Source organism: Pristis pectinata, chromosome 26 (genome assembly GCF_009764475.1).
Source record: "Pristis pectinata isolate sPriPec2 chromosome 26, sPriPec2.1.pri, whole genome shotgun sequence".
NCBI classification, from domain to species: Eukaryota; Metazoa; Chordata; class Chondrichthyes; order Rhinopristiformes; family Pristidae; genus Pristis; species Pristis pectinata.
This window is the reverse complement of record NC_067430.1, coordinates 29173256-29195720: the sequence shown is the minus strand read 5'-3', so window position 1 is coordinate 29195720 and position 22465 is coordinate 29173256. Positions and strand designations below refer to the sequence as shown.

The 22465-nt window shown below is 46.0% G+C and overlaps 1 protein-coding gene across 10 annotated transcripts in view; it reads right to left on the bottom strand.

The window, feature by feature from the left end:
- agrn (agrin) overlaps positions 1-22465 on the bottom strand; it is a 501404-nt gene that overhangs the window by 131280 nt on the left and 347659 nt on the right. For all 10 annotated transcript variants that reach the window (XM_052039159.1, XM_052039162.1, XM_052039160.1 and 7 more), the window contains 3 exons: positions 17675-17899; positions 15145-15369; positions 13871-14077 (listed from right to left, as the gene is read on the bottom strand). In XM_052039159.1, the coding sequence (XP_051895119.1) occupies positions 13871-14077; positions 15145-15369; positions 17675-17899 (657 nt within the window). The remainder of the gene's footprint in view (positions 1-13870; positions 14078-15144; positions 15370-17674; positions 17900-22465) is intronic.

Genomic DNA, 22465 nt, shown 5'->3' with positions numbered 1-22465 from the left:
TGCCCATGAGATAAACTTGAACTTGAAACAGTCTCCTCCTTATTTACATGCAGCATTCAAACTGTTAAACAAAGCCTTGCTGGATCAAATGCTTCTCCAGCCAATGTTTACAGGCTGCAGTGAGAGAAGTTTTCACGGAGTGAATGGTCGGAATTGTCATGCTAAGCTGCCCTGTCCATTTCCTCTCATTCCACCCCACCCTCTCTCTCCACTGAAGATCCCGACTGTGAGAAGTGTCTGGAGACCATCAGAGCACCAGCAGGTGCCTCTGCCACACACGGAAACATTTAGCAGATGATGCAGGGAGAAATAATTCAGCTCAGCTCGAAGCAGACGCCGCTGTTAACGCTCAGACTGTATGTGCACTGCAAGAATGAAGGTCACTGTCAAAGACTAGAAAGTTTCAAAATGCTATCTCCACGAACACCGCCCACAGTCTGCGGAAACTGGAACGCAACACTCTATAACAAAAATCCAGATACAACTGTAAGATCAGCTGATCCTATACACACAACGCACGCAGCCAAACATCAGGGTGCAAAAAAAAATCTTCGGTTGCAACAACACATCCCCCCTCACCATCACTTGCCTCCCTTGTCCCCTGACAGTATTGGTTAATGATAGTTCCATGACATATAACATCCCCCCTCTCTCGCCTATGCAGGCCAGTGACCATTCTTCTGATGTGACGCTATCTGACTGTATCCTAGCTCACCATCCTTGCACTGAGAAACACCTTGCCTTTACCTGGCACTTATTACATGGGGAAGTGCTTGAAAATGTTTCAGAGAAAGGGAGAAGATTAATGACAGTTACAGAGGCCTAACAATGGGAGCCGGGAGAAGGGAAGCTCCAGAGGCCAATGCCAAAGGTTCTGCAGTTGGTTATGGAGAGGAAGGTACACAGGAAGCCTGAGGTGAAGGGCAGGGGTTGTGAAAACTGCTTGAGGCAAGGCTGTGGATGAGGCATTTGAACATAGTTTTCTTTTATTCACATTGACCCACCAGTGATACCTGCAGCTGAATGAAAATAAAAAAAAACCTGTGGATGTGACTGCACTGGAGAGGGTGCAGAGGAGACTCACCAGGATGTAGCCTGGGATGGAGCATTTCAGTTATGAGGAGAGACTGGAGGGGCTAGGTTTGTTTTCCTTGGAGAGGAGAAGACTGAGAGGAGATCTGATAGAAGTGTACAAAATTAGGTGAGGCTCAGATAGGGCAGAGAGTGAGAAATGTTTCCCCGTAACAGAGAAGTATAAAATCAGTGGTGTTATTAAATGATGGGTTTAAGGTGAGGAATAAGAGAATTAGAGGAAAAATGGTGATTGAAATCCAGAGCACACTTCCTCATTGGGTGCTGGAGTCAGGTACTTCATTGCATTTACAAAGTAGGTGAAGGAGCTAAGGCACAGAAGTCTACAGACCAAGTGTCGGCAGATGGGATTATTGTCAATAGATGTTTGATGGGCGGTGTGGACATGGTGAACCAAAGGAATTTAACTCGGACAAGTGCAAGTTGTTGCACCTTGGAAAGTTAAACCAGGGTAGGACTTACACAGTAAACAGCAGGGCCCTGGGGAGTGTTGTAGAACAGAGGGACCTAGGGGTACAAGTTCATAGTTCCCTGAAAGTGGAGACACAGGTAGACAGGGTGGTGAAGAAGGTGTTTGGCACAACACACAAAGCACTGCAGGAGCTCAGTGGGTCAGGCAGCACCTACGGAGGGAAATGGACAGTAGATGTTTCAGGTCGAGGTACTTCATCTGGACTCTGGAAGGGTTTGGCATGCTTGCTTTCATCAGTCAGGACATTGAGTACAGGATTTGGGACATCATGTTATGGCTGTACAAGACATTGGCGAGACCACATTGGGAATACTGTGCCCCATTCTGGTTGCCTCTGTATAGGAAGGATGTCATTAAACTAGAGAGGGTGAAGAAAAGATTCACGAGGATGTTACTGGGACTGGAGGGTTTGAGCTGTAAGAGAGACTGGACAGGCTGGGGCTGTTTTCCCTGGAGCGTAGAAGGCTGAGGGGTGACCTTATAGAGGTTTATAAAATCATGAGATGTATAGATAAAGTGAATGGTCACAGCCTTTTTCCAAGGGTAGGGGACTCTAAAACTAGAGGGCACAGGTTTAAGGTGAGATTTGAAAGGCATCTAAGTGGCAATTTTATCACACAGAGGGTGGTGAGTATATGGAATGAGCTGTCAGAGGAAGTGGTAGAGGCGGGTACAATCACAGCACTTAGAAGACATTTAGACAGCTACATGGGCAGGAAAGGTTTAGAGGGATGCGGGGAAATGGGACCAGCTGAAGCAGACAACTTGATCGTCATGGACGAGTTGGGCTGAAGGGCCTGTTTCCGTATTGTATCACTCTGTGACAAGCAGAAAATGTTGGAAGCGCTCAGCAGATCATCCAGCATCCGTGGAGAGAGAAACAGATGTCATCCTTCTGCAGATGCTGCCTGTCCTGCTGAGTGTTTCTAATACTTGCTGCTCTTGTTACGGAGCTGATACAGGACAATGGGGCTCAGGTATCGGGCAGCCAGACAACAAGGGAATTTCTGACCTTTGGGAAAATTAGTGTTGGCCAGGAAGTGACTGGGGCCTGGTGTTCGGAGTCACGTGCAGACTGTGATCAGGAGACCTCAAGGCTAATCTTGCTCCTCTCCTGGTTTTGGGGGGTCTTGGAACCACTTCTCCAAAACTGCTCGATCTAATTTTCTGGGAAAGAATTCGATAATTCTGATGTTAGGATATATACAATGAAGAATTTTAGGGATCATAAGTCAGGACATGTCTTTTCCATCACAAAGTGGATAAGATTAATTCAAAGAACTCAGCACTGGCTTCACATCTTTCAGCTACTGGTAATTGCTTGTTAAGGAAGAAAAAAAGGTTTTCACTGTACAACGCACGAAAGAAGAGGAATCTGGGTGCGGTCTGCAAGGATTTGACGAGCTGCTCACATTTTTATGATGATGCATGTCACTGTGTCTGCACAGACTGATTCTCTAATTAGGTGTTCCTGTGCAGAGGCACTGAAGTCACAGACATGCAGGTTCCAACGGCTTTTCCCTCATGTAACATGGATAGAAATGGTAACTTGAGTGGAGACTTCGGATTTATTTAGTTCAACACGATCAGCAAATACGCTGGTAAATATATTAGTTAGAAATGAATAAAGGGATCTCTCACAGAAGCGTGTCATCTTAACTAAGTTCATAATCTTGTTGGCTTCAAATCAATCTCTAAAATTCTTGCACAGTTTTCATGAGACATAATTTGGCAAAAATATGATTCTTATTCAGAAACTGAAAACCAATATCCTTGTAATTAATGCAGGAGCAGTGTTGACAGCTGCTTCATTGAAATGGAAGAATAACATCCCTAAAGGGTTAAATTACTTTATATGCCTTCAGGATTTTGCACATCACGTCAATTTAATAAGGCCCCTAGGTAACTGCAGACAGGAGGGAATTTTTTACAGAAAGAAAGGTGTTTACAGTGCTAAGTCTGTTTCTCAAATGCCAACAACATAGCCCATTAGTTAAGAAAGATGAGGAGGCCTGAGTGATGAAAACTAACAACACAGGCGAACTGAATTCTGCTTCATGAATAAATACCATTTGCTCCAGTTAGATATCCAGCCACCTCAAATGGCTGATCCTCTATAATTGCTTTACTTTGGAATGATCGATGTGGAGATACCGCTGTAAGGGGCATGCGTCGAGACACTTTGTGATGGAGTTAGCAGTCTGTCTAATGAACAATTTCAGTCTGACTTACTGTCAATCTGTCTGAGATCTGCTGCTTTTTTTTTTACACACCCTTTATGCAAACTTGCATATCGTGCACACGGAACAGCTCGCAACCGGTACGCCAGGCAACTGGGCAGCCGTTACATGCACGATTTAATAAGCTATGATTCATGAGGACAAGGGGAGGAGGGGTATCCATGCCCAGGAGAATGTGGCTGATGCAGGAACACACAGGCACACCGATACTGTAGGGCCAAAACATCCGTTGCCTGCACCCCCTGAGCTTCTGATGTTGAAACTGTGCAGAACAGCCAAATCATTTCAGGAGAGGATTCAGGAACCACGGACACTGGATTCAATTAGCATCCGATGCTGAACTTTTACATCTTTGCCCTGACCAGCTTACTGTTTACCTGGCATTGTCAGCAGCATAAGGTTTCCACCGGTCCCCTGTTACCTCGAGTTCCTGACTCCCGAATTCCTTCCTTCATAAACTTGTACTATCACGTCTACCCACTTTGTCTTTGCTGATCCCCACTGGCTATTTAACAGGCAATGGCTCAATTAAAATTACAATTCTCGTCCTTGTGTTCAAATCCTTCCTCCGCCACACCCCTCCCTATCTCTGAAATCCCCTGACTCCCAACCCGCCAATATTTCTGTGCTCTAATTATCTTGAGTTTAATGCCCCACCACGAGAACATAGAACATAGTGCAGAGCAGCACAGGAACAGGCCCTCTGGTCCACAATCTGATGCCAAATTAAACTAATCCCACAGCCTGTACATGATCCACATCCCTCCATTCCCTACATATTCCTGTGTCTATCGAAAAGCCTCTTGAACACCACTATGGTATCTACCTCCACCTCCACCCCGGCAGCCCGTTCCAAGCACCCCACCAACCTCTATGTCAAAAACCTCCCCCGAACATCCCCTCTAAGCTTTCCCCCTCTCACCTTAAAGCTATCCCCTCTAGTATTCAACATTTCTACCCTGGGAAAAGGATTCTGACTATCAACCTTATCTATGCCTCTCATAATTTTCTAAACTTCTATGGTCTCTCCTCAACCTCTGCTGACAGTCATGCCTTCAGCTGCCTGGGCCCCAAGCTCCAGAGTTCCAAAAGACCTCTCTACTCCTCGAAGACCTTCCTTAAAACTTTCCTGTTTGACTAATCTTTGGGTCACCTAAGATCTTTGTCTGGCTTGGAGCAAAATGTTATCTCACAATATTCCCGTCCTTCACAGTTTTCCTACATTAAAGGTGCTACATAAATGTAAGTCACTGTTACAGAGTCATAGAATCATAGAGCATAGAAACAGGTCATTCAGCCCACCAGGTCCATACCAACCACTGGGGACCCATCTGTAATTAATCCCATCTTCCAGCACTTGGCCCATAGACTTCTATGCCTTGGATACTGTCGTTGTGTTGAGCTGGTCAAGTGATACTTGTTCAAAAAGGAAGCATGAACAATTGTACTACTTTCAAGGATAGCATCGTCTAATCTGCATATCTGGAGGCTGAAGAGGGTAGGAGGTTGAGTTTAGCTCCAGTGGCCATGAATATAAGGGAGCTGGGATTTCACTGGGTGAGTGGTCAGAGTAACCTCCAGCAATATTATTCCTGCCTTCATCGATCTGTGGTCACCACAATGTCCTGCAAACCAACCTTCACCCAATTAGGTCATCAAAGTCTGCTCATGCTTCCCAATCTCTCAGCAGATGTTTTGCAGAAACTCCACGCAAACAAAGATAGCTGGATCTCTGCCATGTTACAGAGGATGACTAGGAGAACTGCATTGAAAAATATTGGTGCACTGTTTAAAAAAGTTATTCCAAACTCTGAGCAGTATAGGTTGTGAGTACCCTGATCCTTTCAAAGCCCATACATATACTTATTGACAGAATCATTGAGGCACAGGAGAAGGCCATGCCAGCTCCCTATAAAGTGTTCCTCAACTTTCCCCCTGCAGTACTGAAAACTATTCTCTCTCAAGGGCCTTTGCAGTCCTTTTTGGAAAATCCTGATAGACTTTCCTCCCATCACCCATCCAGGCAATGAGTGGTGGATCATCACCTATCTCTGTGTCAAAAAGACTTTTTAAAAGTCCCCACAAGTCTTCTGGCTGGAATTCTGCAAGTGTCCATAGATCATTGAATCATCAGCTAATGGAAACAGATATCCCTCCAGTTATCCTCATCTCCCTACATCTGTTGTGATCTCAAACACCTTCATCAAAACTCCTCTCAACTAGACTGGCTCTGTTTCCAGATCACCATGGGTTCTAGGTCACTGCCATTTTCTGCAGCAAAATAATTGTTCCCATATCCCCGCCACCCATTTTGACTTAGACTGGACAGGCTAGGACAGTTCTCCCTGGAGTGAAGGAGGCTGAGAGGTGACTTGATAGAGGTATCTGAAATCACGAGGGGCACAGTCATATTCCTAGGTTAGGGGAGTCTAAAACTAGTGGGCATAAGCTTAAGGGAAAGATTTAAAGGGGACCTGAGGGGCAAGTTTATCCAGAGGTTGGTGGGTATGTGGAACGAGCTGCCTGAGGAAGCAGGTATAATTACAACATTGAATAGATATTTGGACAGGTACATGCACGGAAAAGGTAAGACAAATGCAGGCAGCTGGGACTAGCTCAGGAAGGCATCTTGGTCAGCATGGTTGAGTTGGGCCGAAGGGCCTGTTCCCGGGCTGCATAACTCTATGATTCTATGACCTGCGTCTCTTGGTCCTTTACCCATCGGCCAATGGGAACAGCTTCTCAGCTGTGCCCAACCTCAAGCACTGCCGCAGGTGTCTCTGGAGAGCAAATGTAAACAACAACAGATGGAATTTAACCCGGATAAATGTGAAGTGTTGAACCTTGGTAGGACTAATGTCAAGAGGCAGTACACTCTTAAGGGCAAGACCTTTAGCAGTGTTGAAGAGCAGAGGGACCTTGGAGTGCAAGTCCATGGCTCATTGAAAGTGGCTACACAGGTAGATAAGGTGGTTAAGAAGGCTTATGAAATGCTTGCTTTTATTAATCGGGGTATTGAGTACAGGAGTCAAGAAGTTATGATACATCCCTATAGAACTCTGGTTAGGTTGCATCTATTGTGTGCAGTTCTGGTCACCTCACTATAAGAAGGATGTCGAGGCTTTAGAGAGGGTGCAGAGGAGGTTTACTAGGATGCTGCCTGGGTTAGAGAGCATGTGCTATCAGGAGAGGCTGGAGAAACTTGGGCTCTTTTCTCTGGAACGGCGAAGGCTGAGGGGTGATCTGTTGGAAGTGTATAAAACTATGAGGGGCATAGATAGGGTGGACAAGCAATATCTTTTTCCCATTATTGAGCGATCCAATACCAGAGGGCATGCATTTAAGATTAGAGGTAGTAGCTTCAGAAGAGACGTGAGGGATAAGTATTTTTACCGAGAGAGTGGTGGATGCTTAGAATGCGTTGCCTGATAGGGTGGTGGAGGCAAACTCATTGGGGGCTTATAAGAGGGGCTTGGATGGGCACATGAATGAGAGGAAAATGGAGGGATATGAGCATTCTGTAGGTAGGAGGGATTAGCTCAGTCAGTACAACATTGTGGGCCGAAGGGCCTGTTCTGTGCTGTACTGTCCTATGTTCTATGTAAGAACGTCGGTGGCATTTTCATCTTCCTGCACACACCAGGGATCAACACAGGCTGGTGACCTGGTCTGACTCTGTCCTCTGTTTACAGTGCGGTGCGTCGGCTCCAGCTCCATCCCATTGCCTGAGGGTTTGTTGTATGCCCCATTTGTGTTTTAATTTTCAGCTGGTCAGGTACACGAGCACGATGAGACCACAGGGTTACAGACAGTGGGGATGCAGACACTCCACCTGTAATGTTGTCTATTTCAACAACAACCAACCAACTTAACCCAAGAGAGTTTAAAATTAAAATTTTTCTGAAAAAAAATACGAAAACAGTGTAGATTCACTCGGATGAGAGGGTTGTCTTATAAGATCGAGGGAAATCAGGTTACATTCACTGCTGCTTATAGAATGAGAGGTGGCCTCATTTCAAGAGGGAAGAGGGATTGGCAGCTGATTGCAAAAGACCGTCTCCTCTTTAGAGAAACTTGGCCGTTGTCTCAGGATAAGAATCAGCCACTCAGGACTGAGCCAAGGACAAATTCCTTTGCCCAGAGGGTTTTAAATCTTTGGAATTTTCTCCCCCTCGGGGCTGTGAGTGTTGAGACTGTACAAGTGAGAGATTGATCATTTCCTGGGCATTAGGGATTTGGGGATTGGCTGAGAAGAGAGACGAGGTACGGGACGAGCCGTGGTCTTGCTGCACACTGGCTCAGGAGAACACTTGGCCTTCTCCTGCTCTAACGCTCCTGAACAACACTGAGATAAAGTAAAAACAGGAAGTGCGTATTTACACATTTTCTTGCTGCTCTGTCAAAATCCCTCAAAACTGATCTTGTCTGCACCAAGAAACATTCTTTGTGACTGATGTCCTGGCAGTCTGGGACTATCTGATGGAATACAATCTGCCACAAGATAAACCTGACATTACTGGTGACCCCTACCATACAGAGAGCCCCATATAGTTGCTTGGATCAGTATGCAGAGTCCTGAAGCTCGGCTGGATTAGAACAAGTGCCTCTAATTAGGATGAAGCTCTTGACTTCAGGGAAGACAATATTCGCTGGCCCAGAGTGATACCAATCCGAGGGCAGTGGAGTTTCATGTTCCCATCTGTCGAGACATTGCAACGCGTTTTATGTGCAAGATCAGGAACAGGAACAGCATCGTCTCAACAAATAAATTCACTAAAATGTTTAAAAATCACATCAACTCACTTCAGTTGTTTTAATCTCTCTGGACCCATCCCCTGCAAATTATCTGCTGCCAGCAGGTCTTTTGCAGAGTTTGCACATGTCTGAATGCATGCAGTGGTTCACACATTTTTATTTACATCAGAAAACAGGAGCAGGAGGAGGCCACTTGGACCCTCAAGCCTATCCACCATTCAATACAAGATCACAAGATCACAAGACAAGGGAGCAGAAGCAGGCCATTTGGCCCATCGAGTCTGCTCCAAGGAAAAGGGAAAAAGAAATGGGGAATGGGGAGAAAAAGAAACAATTCTAATCCCAATTTCAGGCCTTATCCCCATATCCCTTGATACCCTGACTATTTAGATATCTATCTATCTCCTCTTTGAACGCCCCCACTGATCTGGCCTCCACTGCTGTACGTGGCAAGGAGTTCCACAAATTCACCACCCTCTGGCTAAAGAAATTTCTCCTCATCTGTTTTGAAACTGTGCCCTCTAATTCTAAGATTGTGCCCTCTGGTCCTGGACTCACCCACCAAGGGAAACAGCCTAGCCACATCTACTCTGTCCTTTCCTATCAACATTTTAAATGTCGCTATGAGGTCCCCTCTCATTCTTCTGTACTCCAGTGAGTGCAGTCCAACAGCCGACAAATGCTCATCATACGTAAGCCCTTTCATTCCTGGAATCATCCTCGTAAATCTCCTCTGAACCCTCTCCAACGTCAGCACATCCTTCCTAAGATGTGGGGCCCAAAACTGCGCACAATATTCCAAATGAGGCACCATATTCCAAATATGATCATGGCTGATCTGCCCCAGGCCTCGACTCCTCTTCTGTGGCAGTTCCCCATAGCCCTCGATTCCCTGACCTTTTGAAAATTGATCTACTTCCTCCTTAAATAGCTTCGATGATCCAGCCTCACAAACCTGCGGGAGTACCTGCAGGAGGTCTCACGATTGGTAGTAGCTACATAAGGCACTGCCTCAAGAAGGCAAATCCATCATCAAAGATCCCCACCATCCGGGCCGTGCCCTCTTCTCGCAGCTACCATCGGGCAGGAGGTACAGAAGCCTGAAGTCCCACACCACCAGGTTCGGGAACAGCTACTTCCCTTCAACCATTTGGTTCTCGAACCAACCGGCACAATCCCGATCACTACCTCAGTATAGCAACACTGTGACCACTTTGATCACTTTGCACTAAAATGGCCTTTGTTTTTCTTTTGTTCTAATTTTGTTCTTCTCATAAAAATTGTGTATGATTTATGTTTAATTTATGTTTTCCTTGTGAATGCTGCTTTTAGTGCCTGTGATGCTGCTGCAAGTAAGTTTTTCATTGCACCTGTGCACACATGGACTTGTGCATCTGACAATAAACTCGACTTCGACTTTGACAGACACTTCCAGAGACTGAGTATAATATGTGTTTGCTTAAATTTAATCTTGGCATGCGGGAATTGCTGAAAAGACCAGCACCTTTGGCCAGTCTCTCCCTTCAGCATCAGTGCACAGCGGCTGCAGTGTGTACCATCTACAACATGCACTACATTTACTCAACCAGGCTGTTCCAACAGAACCTCCGAAACCCACCGAGAAGAACAAGATCAGGGGTACATGGGAACACCACCCACTTCAAGTTGTACATCACCCTGACTTGGAAAAATATTGCTGTTCCTTCACTGCCACTGGGTCTAAATCCTGGAACTCCCTCCCCGACAGCACCGTGGGAGCACATTCACCGGAAGGACGGCAGCAGTTCGAAAAGACGGCTCACCACCAGCTTCTCGAGGACAATTAGGGATGGACAACGAACGCTGACCTTGCAAGCGAGGCATTCATCCTGTGATGTGGTTGTGAAGATAATTGCCCTTGAGATGATGGTGGGCAGCTGTCGTGAACCATTGCCTCTGTGTAGTGAAGGTGCTGTTATATGGAGTATTCTAGCACTTAGAAGCAGAGGTGACAAAGGATTGGCCACATACTCTGAGGTCAGGTGAGGGCCGTGATGATAGAAGCAGGAGTAGGCCATTCAGCCCTTTCAGCCTGTTTTTCCATTGATAAGATCATGACTGATCGATGACTACATCACATCACTTTCCTATCATATCCCTCCATTCTCTTAATATCTGATTTCTGTGTCTTGGGTATGTTTCCCTGGAGTGAGGGATGAACTTATAGAGGTTTATAAAATCATGAGCAGCATAGATAAGGTGGATGGTCAGTCTTTTTCCCAGAGTAGAGGAGCCTAAAACTAGAGGGCATAGGTTTAAGGTGAGTGGGGGGAAATTTAAAGGGGACATGAGGGGCAACTTTTTCACACTGAGGGTGGTGGGTATGTGGTACAAGCTGCCAGAAAAAGTGGCAGAGGTGGGTACAATTACATTTAAAAGACACTTGGACGGGTACATGGATAGGAAAGGTTTAGAGGGATACGGGCCAAACACAGGCAATTGGGACTAGCTCAGGTAGGCAACTTGGCCGGCATAGATGAGTGGGGCTGAAGGGCCTGTTTCTGTGCTGTATAACTATATGACTCTCTACTGAGTGACTGAACCACAGCCCTGTTTGGTTGAAAATTCCAAAGATTCACCACCTGCTGTATAAAGACATTTATTTTTCTCTCTGTTGAATTAGGCAACCCTTTCTCAGACAGTGATCCTTGATTCCAGACAGCACAGCCTTGAGAAGAATCACCCACCCCATCAAGTTCTGTAAGAACTTTGTACGTTTCAATGAGATCACCTTTCATTACTCTAAACTCAATATAGCACAGACCCAGACTGCTTAATCTCTCCGCAAAGGACAAACCCACTATCAATCTAGTGAACCTTTGCTGCATCACAAGTATATCCTGAGGGAGAACAATCAGTGCACCGTATTCCGGGTCCGGTCTGAGCCGGGCCCTTTATAATTGGAACAAGACGTCTTCATTCTTGTACTCAATCCCGATAAAGGCCAATATAGCATTTGCTCCCCTAACTGCTTGCCCTACCTGTTAACCTGCAGAGAGGTGTTGTTCCCATTGTGTCTGTTACTATTGTGTTTCAGACTGGGGAGGAAGTAAATAAAAGTAATTGGCCAGGTTGGGATGAATAAAAACAACTGTTTAACATTTTGCTGCGTGTCTGTCGTCGTTGGTGATGTATGTCAAAAACACGCCTCAGAATTATGGGAACGGTGTTATTAAACTAGAAAGATTGCAGAAAAAATTTACAAGGATGTTGCCAGGACTTGAGGGACTGAGTTACAGGGAGAGGTTGGACAGGCTCGGAGCTTTTTCCATGGAGCGCAGGAGAGTGAGAGGTGACCTTAAAGAGGTGGCATGGTAGCATAGTGGTGAGCACAATTGCTTTACAGCACCAGCGACCCGGGTTCAAATCCGGCCACTGTCTGTAAGGAGTTTGTATGTTCTCCTTGTGTCTGTGTGGGTTTCCTCCCACATCCCAAAGACGTACGGGTTAGGAAGTTGTGGGCGTGCTATGTTGGCGCCGGAAGCGTGGCGACACTTGCGGGCTGCCCCCAGACCACTGCGCAAAAGATGCATTTCACTGTGTTTCAATGTACATGTGACTAATAAAGATCTTATCTTATCTGTATAAAGTCATGATGGGCATAGATAAGGTGAATACACTCAGTCTTTTTCTCAAGGTTGGGGCATCAAGAACTAGAGGGCACAGGTTTAAGGTGAGAGGGAAAAAAGATTAAGAAAGAACCTGAGGTGCAACTTTTTTTACACAGAGGGTGGATCAAACTGCCACAGGAAGTGGTTGAGGCAGGTTCAATAACGACATTTAAAAAGCACTTGGTCAGGTACATCGATAGGAAAGGTTTCGAAGGTCATGGGACAAACACGGGCAAATGGGACTAGCTTGGATAGGCATCTTGATCAGCATGGGCCAGTTGGGCTGAAGGGCCTGTTTTTGTGCTGTATGACTATAATTGCTATCTCAGAGCTGCAGGGACCCTGGTTCGATCCCAGTCTCAGGTGCTGCATATGTAGAGTCCGTGACTACGTGGGCTTCTCCTGGCCTCTGTGGTTTCCTCCCACATCCTAAAGATACACCTGTAGGTTAATTGGCTACTGCAAATTCCCTGCACTCGGTGATTGCAAAAAGAATCCAAGGGGAGTTGATAGGCATGTCAGAAAGAAAAAAGTTGTAGGACTACAGGGGAGAAAGGCAAGGGGGAATGGGACTGACGGGATTGCTTTTCTGGGAGCAGCAGGGACCTGACGGACCAAATGGCCTTCTGCGTCATTGTAAGAATAAAAGGAAGTACAAGCCAGCTTTCTTTTCTCACTGATTGACACAATCCAATCCAACTCAACTCTCCTGTACCTCAACACCCAGACACGCCAGTTATGTTGGGGAAATGGTTTGAAAGCAGGACCTTTTTGAATCTACAGTATCAGGAAAGGAAAAGCAGTGCATTCTGAACAAGAAGAGGCCTCCAACCTTACAGAAGCTCTCTAGATCCTCGTGAGCAGAAAGCAGAAGACAAAACACATCGAGAGCTTGGGGACGTATTAGTTGAAAGATCCCAAAATAATTCACAACTTTAGAAACATTACAATTCATTATAAGCAATCAAGAGGTCTTTTTCTGAGAAAAGAACTGTTCAAGTGGCATATAATGAAAGGGAGGGGTTCTGATGGCTTCTGATGGCATTTTCCAGCAAGTATAATTGTTTTCATTGAGGAAGTTATATACTTTAGAGCAAATCCCTTTGGGTCAGAGGCAACCTGACCTTTCCCCTCACGTGACAACTTTTCCTGACCCTGGTCCAGTAAGGTCACACTCAAGGTCCGAAGAGCCCTCACAGGTAAGGTCAGAGGTCGAACTCGCAGAGACAGTGACGCGCCGCTCCGAATGTGATCGGACAGTTTCCCAGACAAGACAAAAAGAGGTGGTCGTCAGTGAGACACTGCATACGAGAAAACACATTTGAAATAAAGGAAAGAAAACACTTTTGAAAAGGCAGCACATGTATGGAACTGTGGTCTGGCACTACCAAGTGTAATGAGCATGCACAAGGATGGCTTAATGCGTCGAGATGGGAGATGGATTCAGAAGGGAAATGGAAGGATGGAGAACAGGAACTTTACTGCAACATTACTCTTGTTGAATTGAGGAGACAACATTGGGAACTCAAAGGAAGGATCCTTTGTTGAAGTCACAATGAAGCAACATCGCACACAACATTTTTACAAAGGTCAGGACAACACGAGGCTTTACACCCAGGCAGGACAGACTGACTGTGTGGCAAAGCTTCACTATTCCTTACCGCAAGGACCCTGGTGTTTGACCGGAATGGAGATCTGCCCCAAGCATTCAGCTTGCTTGCGCTCACAGTCATTGTTGTAGCTCTGGCTGTTCTGTCCACACACGGGTTTGTAGGCTCCGTCGCAAACGATACGGTCGCACGAGCAACGGACAGTCCCCCTGAAGTTGAGGCACACGGCGTTGAACTTGCACTCTTCCTGACATTTGTCTGCAACCAAGAGAGTGAGCAGGTATTAATCCTGCGGTGGTGCACCTGACAGCAGAGATAACGCAAGAGAGGTGTTACCGTCCCTAGCTGGGAACAGACTCTCGCAGACGGCTACACACAAAACGCTGGAGGAGCTCAAGTGGGTCAGGCAGCATCTACAGAGGGAAATGCACAGTCGATGTTTTGGGTCGAGACCCTTCATCTGGGCTGGAAGATAGCGAGGAGAGAGCCAAGTGTAAAATGGGGGGAGGGCAGGGGTGGAGCTCTGTTGTTGACCCACTGAGTCCTCCAGCATTTTGAGCGTTGCTCCAGATTCCAGTATCGGCAGCCTCTCTTGTGTCTCCTCTGAGAGGCTGGAGGTTCAATACCATCTCACACTCCCACCCAGTGCTCCACACGGACAGAGGTTGATCCTGGGCATTCAATGGAATTAAATTTCAGAAGTGAGCTTCAGTTGTGCAAACTTTGCTCGTGTGTTAATTTACAAATTCAGCTGAGGATGAGTTCCTACATCAACATGTTTAACACTGTTACAATTGCAATGCTGAGCCTGTAGCTCAGGTATCTGGAGATTCAATTTAAATCCAGCAAGTCGAGAAGCTGAATTCAATAAATTCAGAAATTCAGAACCAGCACACGGACAAAATGGTTGCGGGAAGGTGGTTAAAGTCCAAACAATTGACTCTTTCCCCTTTGGATGTGGGAAGTTGCTTGTCAATTCCAATCCATTGCTCTGTTGTTGCCTCAGTTACCCCTGGGATAGTTTGGAGAGGCAACAGTACTGAAAGTAATTGCTGCAACATGAGCACTCTCTCCTTGGGGACAGGCAGCTGGTGTGACCTGCTCACGGTCAGTCACTGCTTGAGAAGAACTTCTACAGAAAACTCACCGCCTATAATTAGTTTTGCCTAAGGCAGGTGAGAAAATGTTTGTGGGAAGTACAGAGATTTAGGGTCTTCTTTTAGTAAAATTTGGTTAAGTACTGAAACAGAACCCATTTGTTAACCCATAGCAACCACACAGTGAAGTCAATTTTCAAAGAGAGTCCAGGGACTACAACAGTTCACCTGCAGGTAGACAGGGTCCTGAGTGAATCTTCTGGAGGTTGATGCCTTTCAGAGCTCCCACTCTCTCCATGATGCACTTGCTGTTGTAGGTCTGCCCATCATCTGCACAGACTGGCATATCTTCCTTCGGGCAGCTTTCTGGTCGAGATAGCACCTCTGGCTTGCGGATTCTGGGTTGTACTCGGCATGCCTTGTTCAGGTCACTCTGGGCATCCTTGCAGGGGTCTGCGTACAGCACAAAACACAGGAGCTGATCAGTGAGGGTTCCCACATCACTTCCCTCCCTACCTGCCAGTGTTACAGAACAGCTGTGCTCTTACAGAGGTAACTTTGCTCTTGTATAAGCTAGATTGGTATTGGTTTATTATTGTCACCTGTACTGAGATACAGTGAAAAGCTTTGTCTGCGTGCCATCCAGACAGATCATTCTGTACATAAGTATATCGAGGTAGTAAAAAGAAAACAATGCAGAATACAGTGTAGCACCTACAGAGAAAATGCAGCGCAAGTAGACAAATAAAGTGCAAGGGCCACAACAAGGTAGGTTGGGAGATCAAGAATTCATTTTTAGCGTATGAGAGGCCCGTTCAAGAGTCTGATAACAGCGGGACAGAAGCTGTTCTTAAGTCGGGTGGTACGAGGCATTTAAAGAGGAGGTAGTTTGGACAATTGAGCCCCATGGGGAACTGACACAAAAATGGAGATAAGGCCTGGAGCAGATCAGCCTCAGTCATATTGAATGGGTAGGGCAGGCTTGAGGGGCCGAGTGGCCTACTCCTGCTCTCATTTTCTTGCATTTTGTGTGGGCGATCAATTATGCTCTCCGTCTATTGAGTTAGAAGCCTGACATAATGCTCTGGAGACCTGGTTCAAACCTTACCCTGGCAGTTAAAGAGTACAGCGGTGTAGTGGTTAACTTCCGAGATCAGAAGCCAAAGGTCTGGATCGTTGACCCGGGGACACAAGTTCAATTCCCACCATGGTAGCTGGGGAGTTTAAACTTAGTTAATGAAGTAAAGCTGGAGTTTGAAAGAGGATTATTCTCGGTAGTGGTGGCAATAAAACAACAGGATTCTTGTAAAAGCTCATCTGGTTCACTGATGTGGTTCAGGCAAGGAAGAACGTCACTCTTTTAAAGTGTGTCCACTGTCTGACTCCAGATTCACCCCATTCAGTTGGCTCTTATCTGCCAGCTTAGTTCAGGGGTAACTACGCATGGACAAGAAATGCTGGCATTGCCAGCAAGTCCACACGACTGAATAATGTTTTAAAACTTTAGTAAATCCAAAGGTTTTTTTTGTTTCATAAACCGTTCTGTTAATTTGAATCATTATTTTCCACGACCTTACAATGGGCTCAGCCAGAATAAGAACCCGGCCACAGCATGCAGTTATACAATGAGGCCATCAGAAGGTGTCTGGATGAATTGTGACAATAAATAACTTCAGCCTAGAGACCCTGATAGCAATTTGGAGAATTAACCATGGTGTGAATTTAGAGCAGTGAGCTCAGTGGCCGAGGGGAAACCTGTGCACCAGGATCATGGATAACCATCCTCCAGTGTAGAATAAACATCGGAAAGTCAAGGTCACCTGAAAAGACATCTGTCGATGAAGAACAAATTTTTATCGGCCTGAGTCACGGTCTCGGAATCTTGGGAATCATAGGAACACAGGAGCTGAACTGGCCTCTCAACTGTCTGAGACTGTTGCATTAATCAATTCCATTTCCTAGTGTTGGTTCAATATTCCTCAATAAATATAAAAATCTATGGATCTGCATTTTGGATATCTGCCATTGAGTTCCTGCTCTGGCAGATTTTTGGAGGGGATTCCAGATTTCACTGTTCTTTGTGTGACATTGGCCCAGAGTTCCAAATTAACCATAATAGCCTTCTGTACTAGCTCCCGATCTCACCCAATAATGTCCTCAAGTACATCAGTTAGACCCATCCTCCTAATCTTCTGTCCCCTCCACTCCAGAGGTTGGACAAACTTGGGCTGTTTTTTTCTGGAGCAGTGGAGGCCGAGCAGAGACCTGATAGAGGTTTATAAGATTATGAGAGGCATAGATAGAGTAGACAGCCGGTACCCTTTCCCAGGGTCGAAATGTCTAACACTAGAGGGCATGCATTTAAGGTGAGAGCAGGTAAGTTCAACGGAGATGTGTGGGGCAAGTTCTTTTACACAGAGACCGGTGGGTGCCTGGAATGTGCTGCCAGGGGTGGTGATGGAGGCAGATATGATAGAGGTGTTCAGGAGGCTTTTAGACGGGCACATGAATGTGCAGGGAATAGAGGGATATGGACATTGTGTAGGCAGACGGGATTAGTTTAGTTTGGCATTTAATTACTAGTTCAATTAGTTTGGCACAAGATCCTGGACTGAAGGGCCTGTTCCTGTGCTGTACTGTTCTATGTCCCTCCTCATAGTTAACCCTCTGAACCTTGGTAACTAATGTAGTCATGGAAACCTGTGATCTTTCTCTCCCCAACCTCGGCTTGCTGTTGAGGCTGCTCCTGCTCACTCACCACAGAACCCGTCAGACTTCTTGTAGATATTCCTGTGTTGGTCACAGGCGTGCTTATTCAGTTCACACTCGTTCCGGTAATCCTGGCCGTCGCTGCCGCAGACCACCTTCTCCGGCTGCCCGCTGCACGTAGTGGGACAGACACATTTGGCCGACTGCCCGTCAGACGATTGGATGCAGGAGCTGCCAAATCCACAGGTCACCTCACTGCAGGGGTCCTTCAGGCCTGGGGGGAACAAAAAGAAACAGGCATTTTACTTTCAACAGGGGCAATCAAACAGTGATTTTTTCCTCAAGCTGTGAGGTTCCGATTCTCTCCAGCTCAACGTGGAGTGCAGTTATACTGCAGCTTCTGCTACGCTACCTCCTTTCAACCATCCAGTTACTGAACCAACCTGCACAACCCTAATCACTACCTCGGTATACAACACTATGACCACTTTGACCACTGCACTACAATGGACCTTTTTTTTTATCCTAATTGTGTTCTTTCTTGTATCATTTTGTATAATTTATGTTTAATTTATGTTTTTTTCTTGTGAATGTTGTGTCTCTGATGCTATGTGCCTGTGATGCTGCTCTGAGTAAGTTTTTTGTTGCACCTGTGCATACATGTACTTGACAATAAACTTGACTTTGATGCTCAAAGTGACGCAGTCCTGAAAACATAGCTCAGTCCAGCTCCGGAACGCACGAGACAAACACACTCGACTCGGACTTGATGTTAGGTGGAGTTCAACTGGGTCAAAGCGTGCCAGCAGGTTCAAGGCTGACAGTGCAAGGTTGAAATTGATAGTGCAAACTCAAGGGTGAGATTTCAAGGTCAAGGGTGACTCAGCAAGGTCAATGGGGACAGAAGAAAGGTCAAGATGACAGAGCAATGTCAAGGGTGACTGCGAATTCAAGGGACACAGAGTGAGGTCAGGGTTACAGAACAAGGTCAAACTAGTGGCTGTGTCTAATTGTTTTCACTTGGGATCTTAAAGCCACATTGTATGCCAAGTCAAGTCGAGTTTATTGTCATGTGCACAAGTACGGTGAGGTACAGGTGCAATGAAAAACTTCCTTGCAGCAGCATTACAGGCACGTATGTACAGACAACATGCATGTGCAAGTTTCCCTTTTCGTTTTGAGACAAGGCACTGGGAGCCTGGGATACCCTTGGATACAGATTTGGTCTCCGGTGTGCTTCAGTCTGTGGAAGGATAACTGGGAGCCCCAGTCTGTGGGATCTCTGAGGGCAACAATGGAATTTTTCCTTTCAACGTTTACCACCTGCAACAATAGATTCCAACAGCAGTGGCGGGTGAAGTCCAATACCAGGAACTCACAGATACTTTGTCCCAGTCCAGGTCACCAGTCCTGCACTGTTTAGAACACAGAACATTACAGCACAGTATAGACCCTTCGGCCCACGATGTTGTGCCGACATTTTATCCTGCTCTAAGATCTATCTAACCCTTCCGTCCCACATAGCCCTCCATTTCTCTATCATTCATGTGTCTATCTAAGAGTCTCTTAAATGTCCCTAATGTATCTGCCCCCACAACCTCTGCTGGCAGTGCGTTCCACAGACCCACCACCCTCTGTCTAAAAAACTTATCCCTGACATCCCCCTTATACCTTCCTGCAATCACCTTAAAATTATGTCCCCTCGTGTTAGCCATCGTTGCCCTGGGAAAAAGTCTCTGACGGTCCACTTGATCTATGCCTCTTGTACACCTCTATCAAGTCACCTCTCATCCTCCTCTCTCCAAAGAGAAAAGCCCTAGCTCACTCAACCTATCCTCATAAGACATGCTCTCCAATCCAGGCAACACCCTGGTAAATCTCCTCTGCACCCTCTCCAAAGCTTTTATATCCTTCCTATAATGAGGCGACCAGAACTGAACACAATACTCCAAGTACGGTCTGACCAGAGCTTTACTGAGGAATTAAATAATTCCAAGGCTTTAAACAAGAACATGTCAAAAATGGATACATAATTGGGAAGATTAATGAACTGAATATCAATTGATTAAATCAGATGGTCTGGTCATGCTTCAACACCAACACACACCTGAGACAATCTTCCCATTGCCAGCTGACAGTTTCAATGATGTCAAAACCAAAACCCCTCACTGCCTTTAACGGCTATCGACACAATTTCAACCAAACTGAATCCCAACCTTCCTGCGTCCCAGCCATTCGTACTTTACAAGATATTCATTCACATGGTGTGGTGTTGTTAGCAAGGTCAGCACTGAACTTGGTCACTGGCATCACAAGTCGCAGATTGTCTGCATTTATGCAGCCTGAATGACTCGGTGTGCAGTGGATATATGACATGTGAGAGGTTGCAACCCATCTTTGAGTACTTGGACCCTCAAAATACCAATTGTTGAGGATCTAATATCAGCCAGGATTCGTGAGTGGGGAGCTGATTCCTCCCACTTACCACAAGGAACACAGGCCACCTTATAGTTACCACAGAACCACAGGAGCTCCCTCAGTACAAGGCTTACTTGTGTTCTGGGAGGAGTTATACTGCCAGTTTTGCAAGGGCAACCAGGAATGGTCAATGAATGCTGGTGGCACCCTCATCAAAAGAAAATAAAGCACATCGACTATCAGTTTGCAAGCTGACTCCAAGAATAAGGCAGAGTGTTGACTAACGAGGCCCTAGTGAAGGAATCTTCAGACTGTGTGCACTACTGAGGCAGCGGAAAGATGAACCAGGGTCTGAATGACCCACAGCACACCCCACACCACATGAGTGCCGTTCCCCTCACCATCCCAACCCACCAAGCACCTTCTCACAGAGCTAACAGCACAGGAAGAGCCATTGGTCCATCGTGAACATGCCATTTACTCTTGTTCCAAAGCCTTGCAGCTCATGGTTCTTCAAGGACCCATCCAGGTACCATTTAAGCGTGCAGATGGTTCTTTGCCTCCACTGCTCCTTCAGGCTGTGAGGTCCTCAGTTCCAGTCCCTATCACCCTCCAGATTAAAAATCTCCTCTCTAATCCTTCAGGCTGCTACCCTCACTCAACACCTTCTGCTGACTGACCTTCCTACTAAAGGAAGTAGCTCCTTCTTCAAAGGAATTTGAGGGCAGATTGAATCACAGGTACATGAATTATAAAATGTCACACAACAATGATGTGATCTACCTTCAGTCTCTTCTATTCTGGGTATAAGAGCCCCGGCCATACAAAAACTTTAGGTCTCCACATCTTGATCATCCTCAGCTTAATGCATGTTCCTCGGCATGGAACAATATCTAGGCCCAGGTTCTGTAAAACTCACAATATCAAAGCCAGCTCTTACCTCCTGCTGAATGTGAATACTCAAAGGATTATTGAGTAAATCTTCTGATTAGTGAAGTGTTTACCGTAACTCAGTACTGTTTCAACTGATCTTTCAATTACAGACAAAATTCAACACAACTGATTAACACATCCTTCACTGATACCTCTTGCTGGGATAATTACGATGAGGAATAAAAGTCATAGCTGGTTGTCTAGGGGGTTTCAGGCAACCTGTGAACACTGTTTTGGAGTTTCTTCAAGGCTTGAATTCAGTCATCCACTTAGACTTGGATATAGATCCATGTTCTTTCATTATTGCTGTTGTGGAACTTGCCTCCCTGCTGCACTAAGAACCCAAGAACAGAATCGTAGAACTGCTACAGGACAGTAGGAGGCCTTTTGCTCCATCAAGTCTGTGGTGGTTTCCTTCAGCCTCCTCAATCCCCTTAGTGCCATTCCCCTGCTCTTTCTCCACAGCCCTTCAAACGATCCGCTTTCAAGGTCCTGTCCGCTTCCTTTCTGAAGTCCCTGATTGACTTGTTTCAACTGGCCCCGCAGGCAGTGAGTTTCAGACTATCGTCACACTGTGGAGAACAGATTTCCTTCACGTCCCCTGTCATTATTGCCCATCACCTTGAACCTGTGCTCGGTCCTCACACCATTTGCTGATGGGACATTTTCCTTCTTTTCACACATTCTACACCAGTCATGATCTTCTATACCCTTTTCAAAGCTCCTCACAAGCTCCACAGCGGTTCAGGTTTGCCACTCACCACCACTGATTAGGCATAGGCAAGAAATGCTGGCTTTCCCAGTGACACAAACATTTGGGGAAAGACTACAATTATAGGCTGAGGGATTGTGTGTGTGTGTGTGTGGTGGGGGGGAGGGAAATTCAGGAAGTTGAGGAAGCTCAGAGAGATAGATATTGGTCAACACTGGGGCATAATACAAAGACAGGTTGGAGACTGAAGAGGAACGTTGGAAGGTAGATGGTCCAGTCAATTGGGCAAAGATTTGGCAAATGGAAGTTAATCCAGAGAGGTGGGAGGTAGTGCATATGGCGAGGTGCAACAAAGTGAGATTTGGAGGAACAAAGGGAACTTGGGAGCGTACGTCCACAGATACTTATAGGAAGCAGAACACGTTAGTAGGAGGATTAGAGAGACTTTTGAGATGCTTTCCTTTATTAGCCCAGGCACAGAATGTAGGAACAGGGAGGTTATTCCAGAAGTGTATGCCTGTTAGGTCACGGCTTGCGGTCTGGTCACCATGTTACAGGACAGCTGTGACTGCACTGGAGAGGGTGTTGAGGAGATTTGCAAGGATATAACGAGAAATGGGAAAAGTTATTTATTGAGTAAATCTTCCGATTAGTGAAGTGTTTAACCGAAACTCGAGGACAGATTGGAAAGGCTGGGATTGTTTCCTTTGGAACAGAGGGGGCAGAGGGCAGACTTCATTGGGGAGTACGATCTTATAAGAGCCCTGGAGGGAGGAA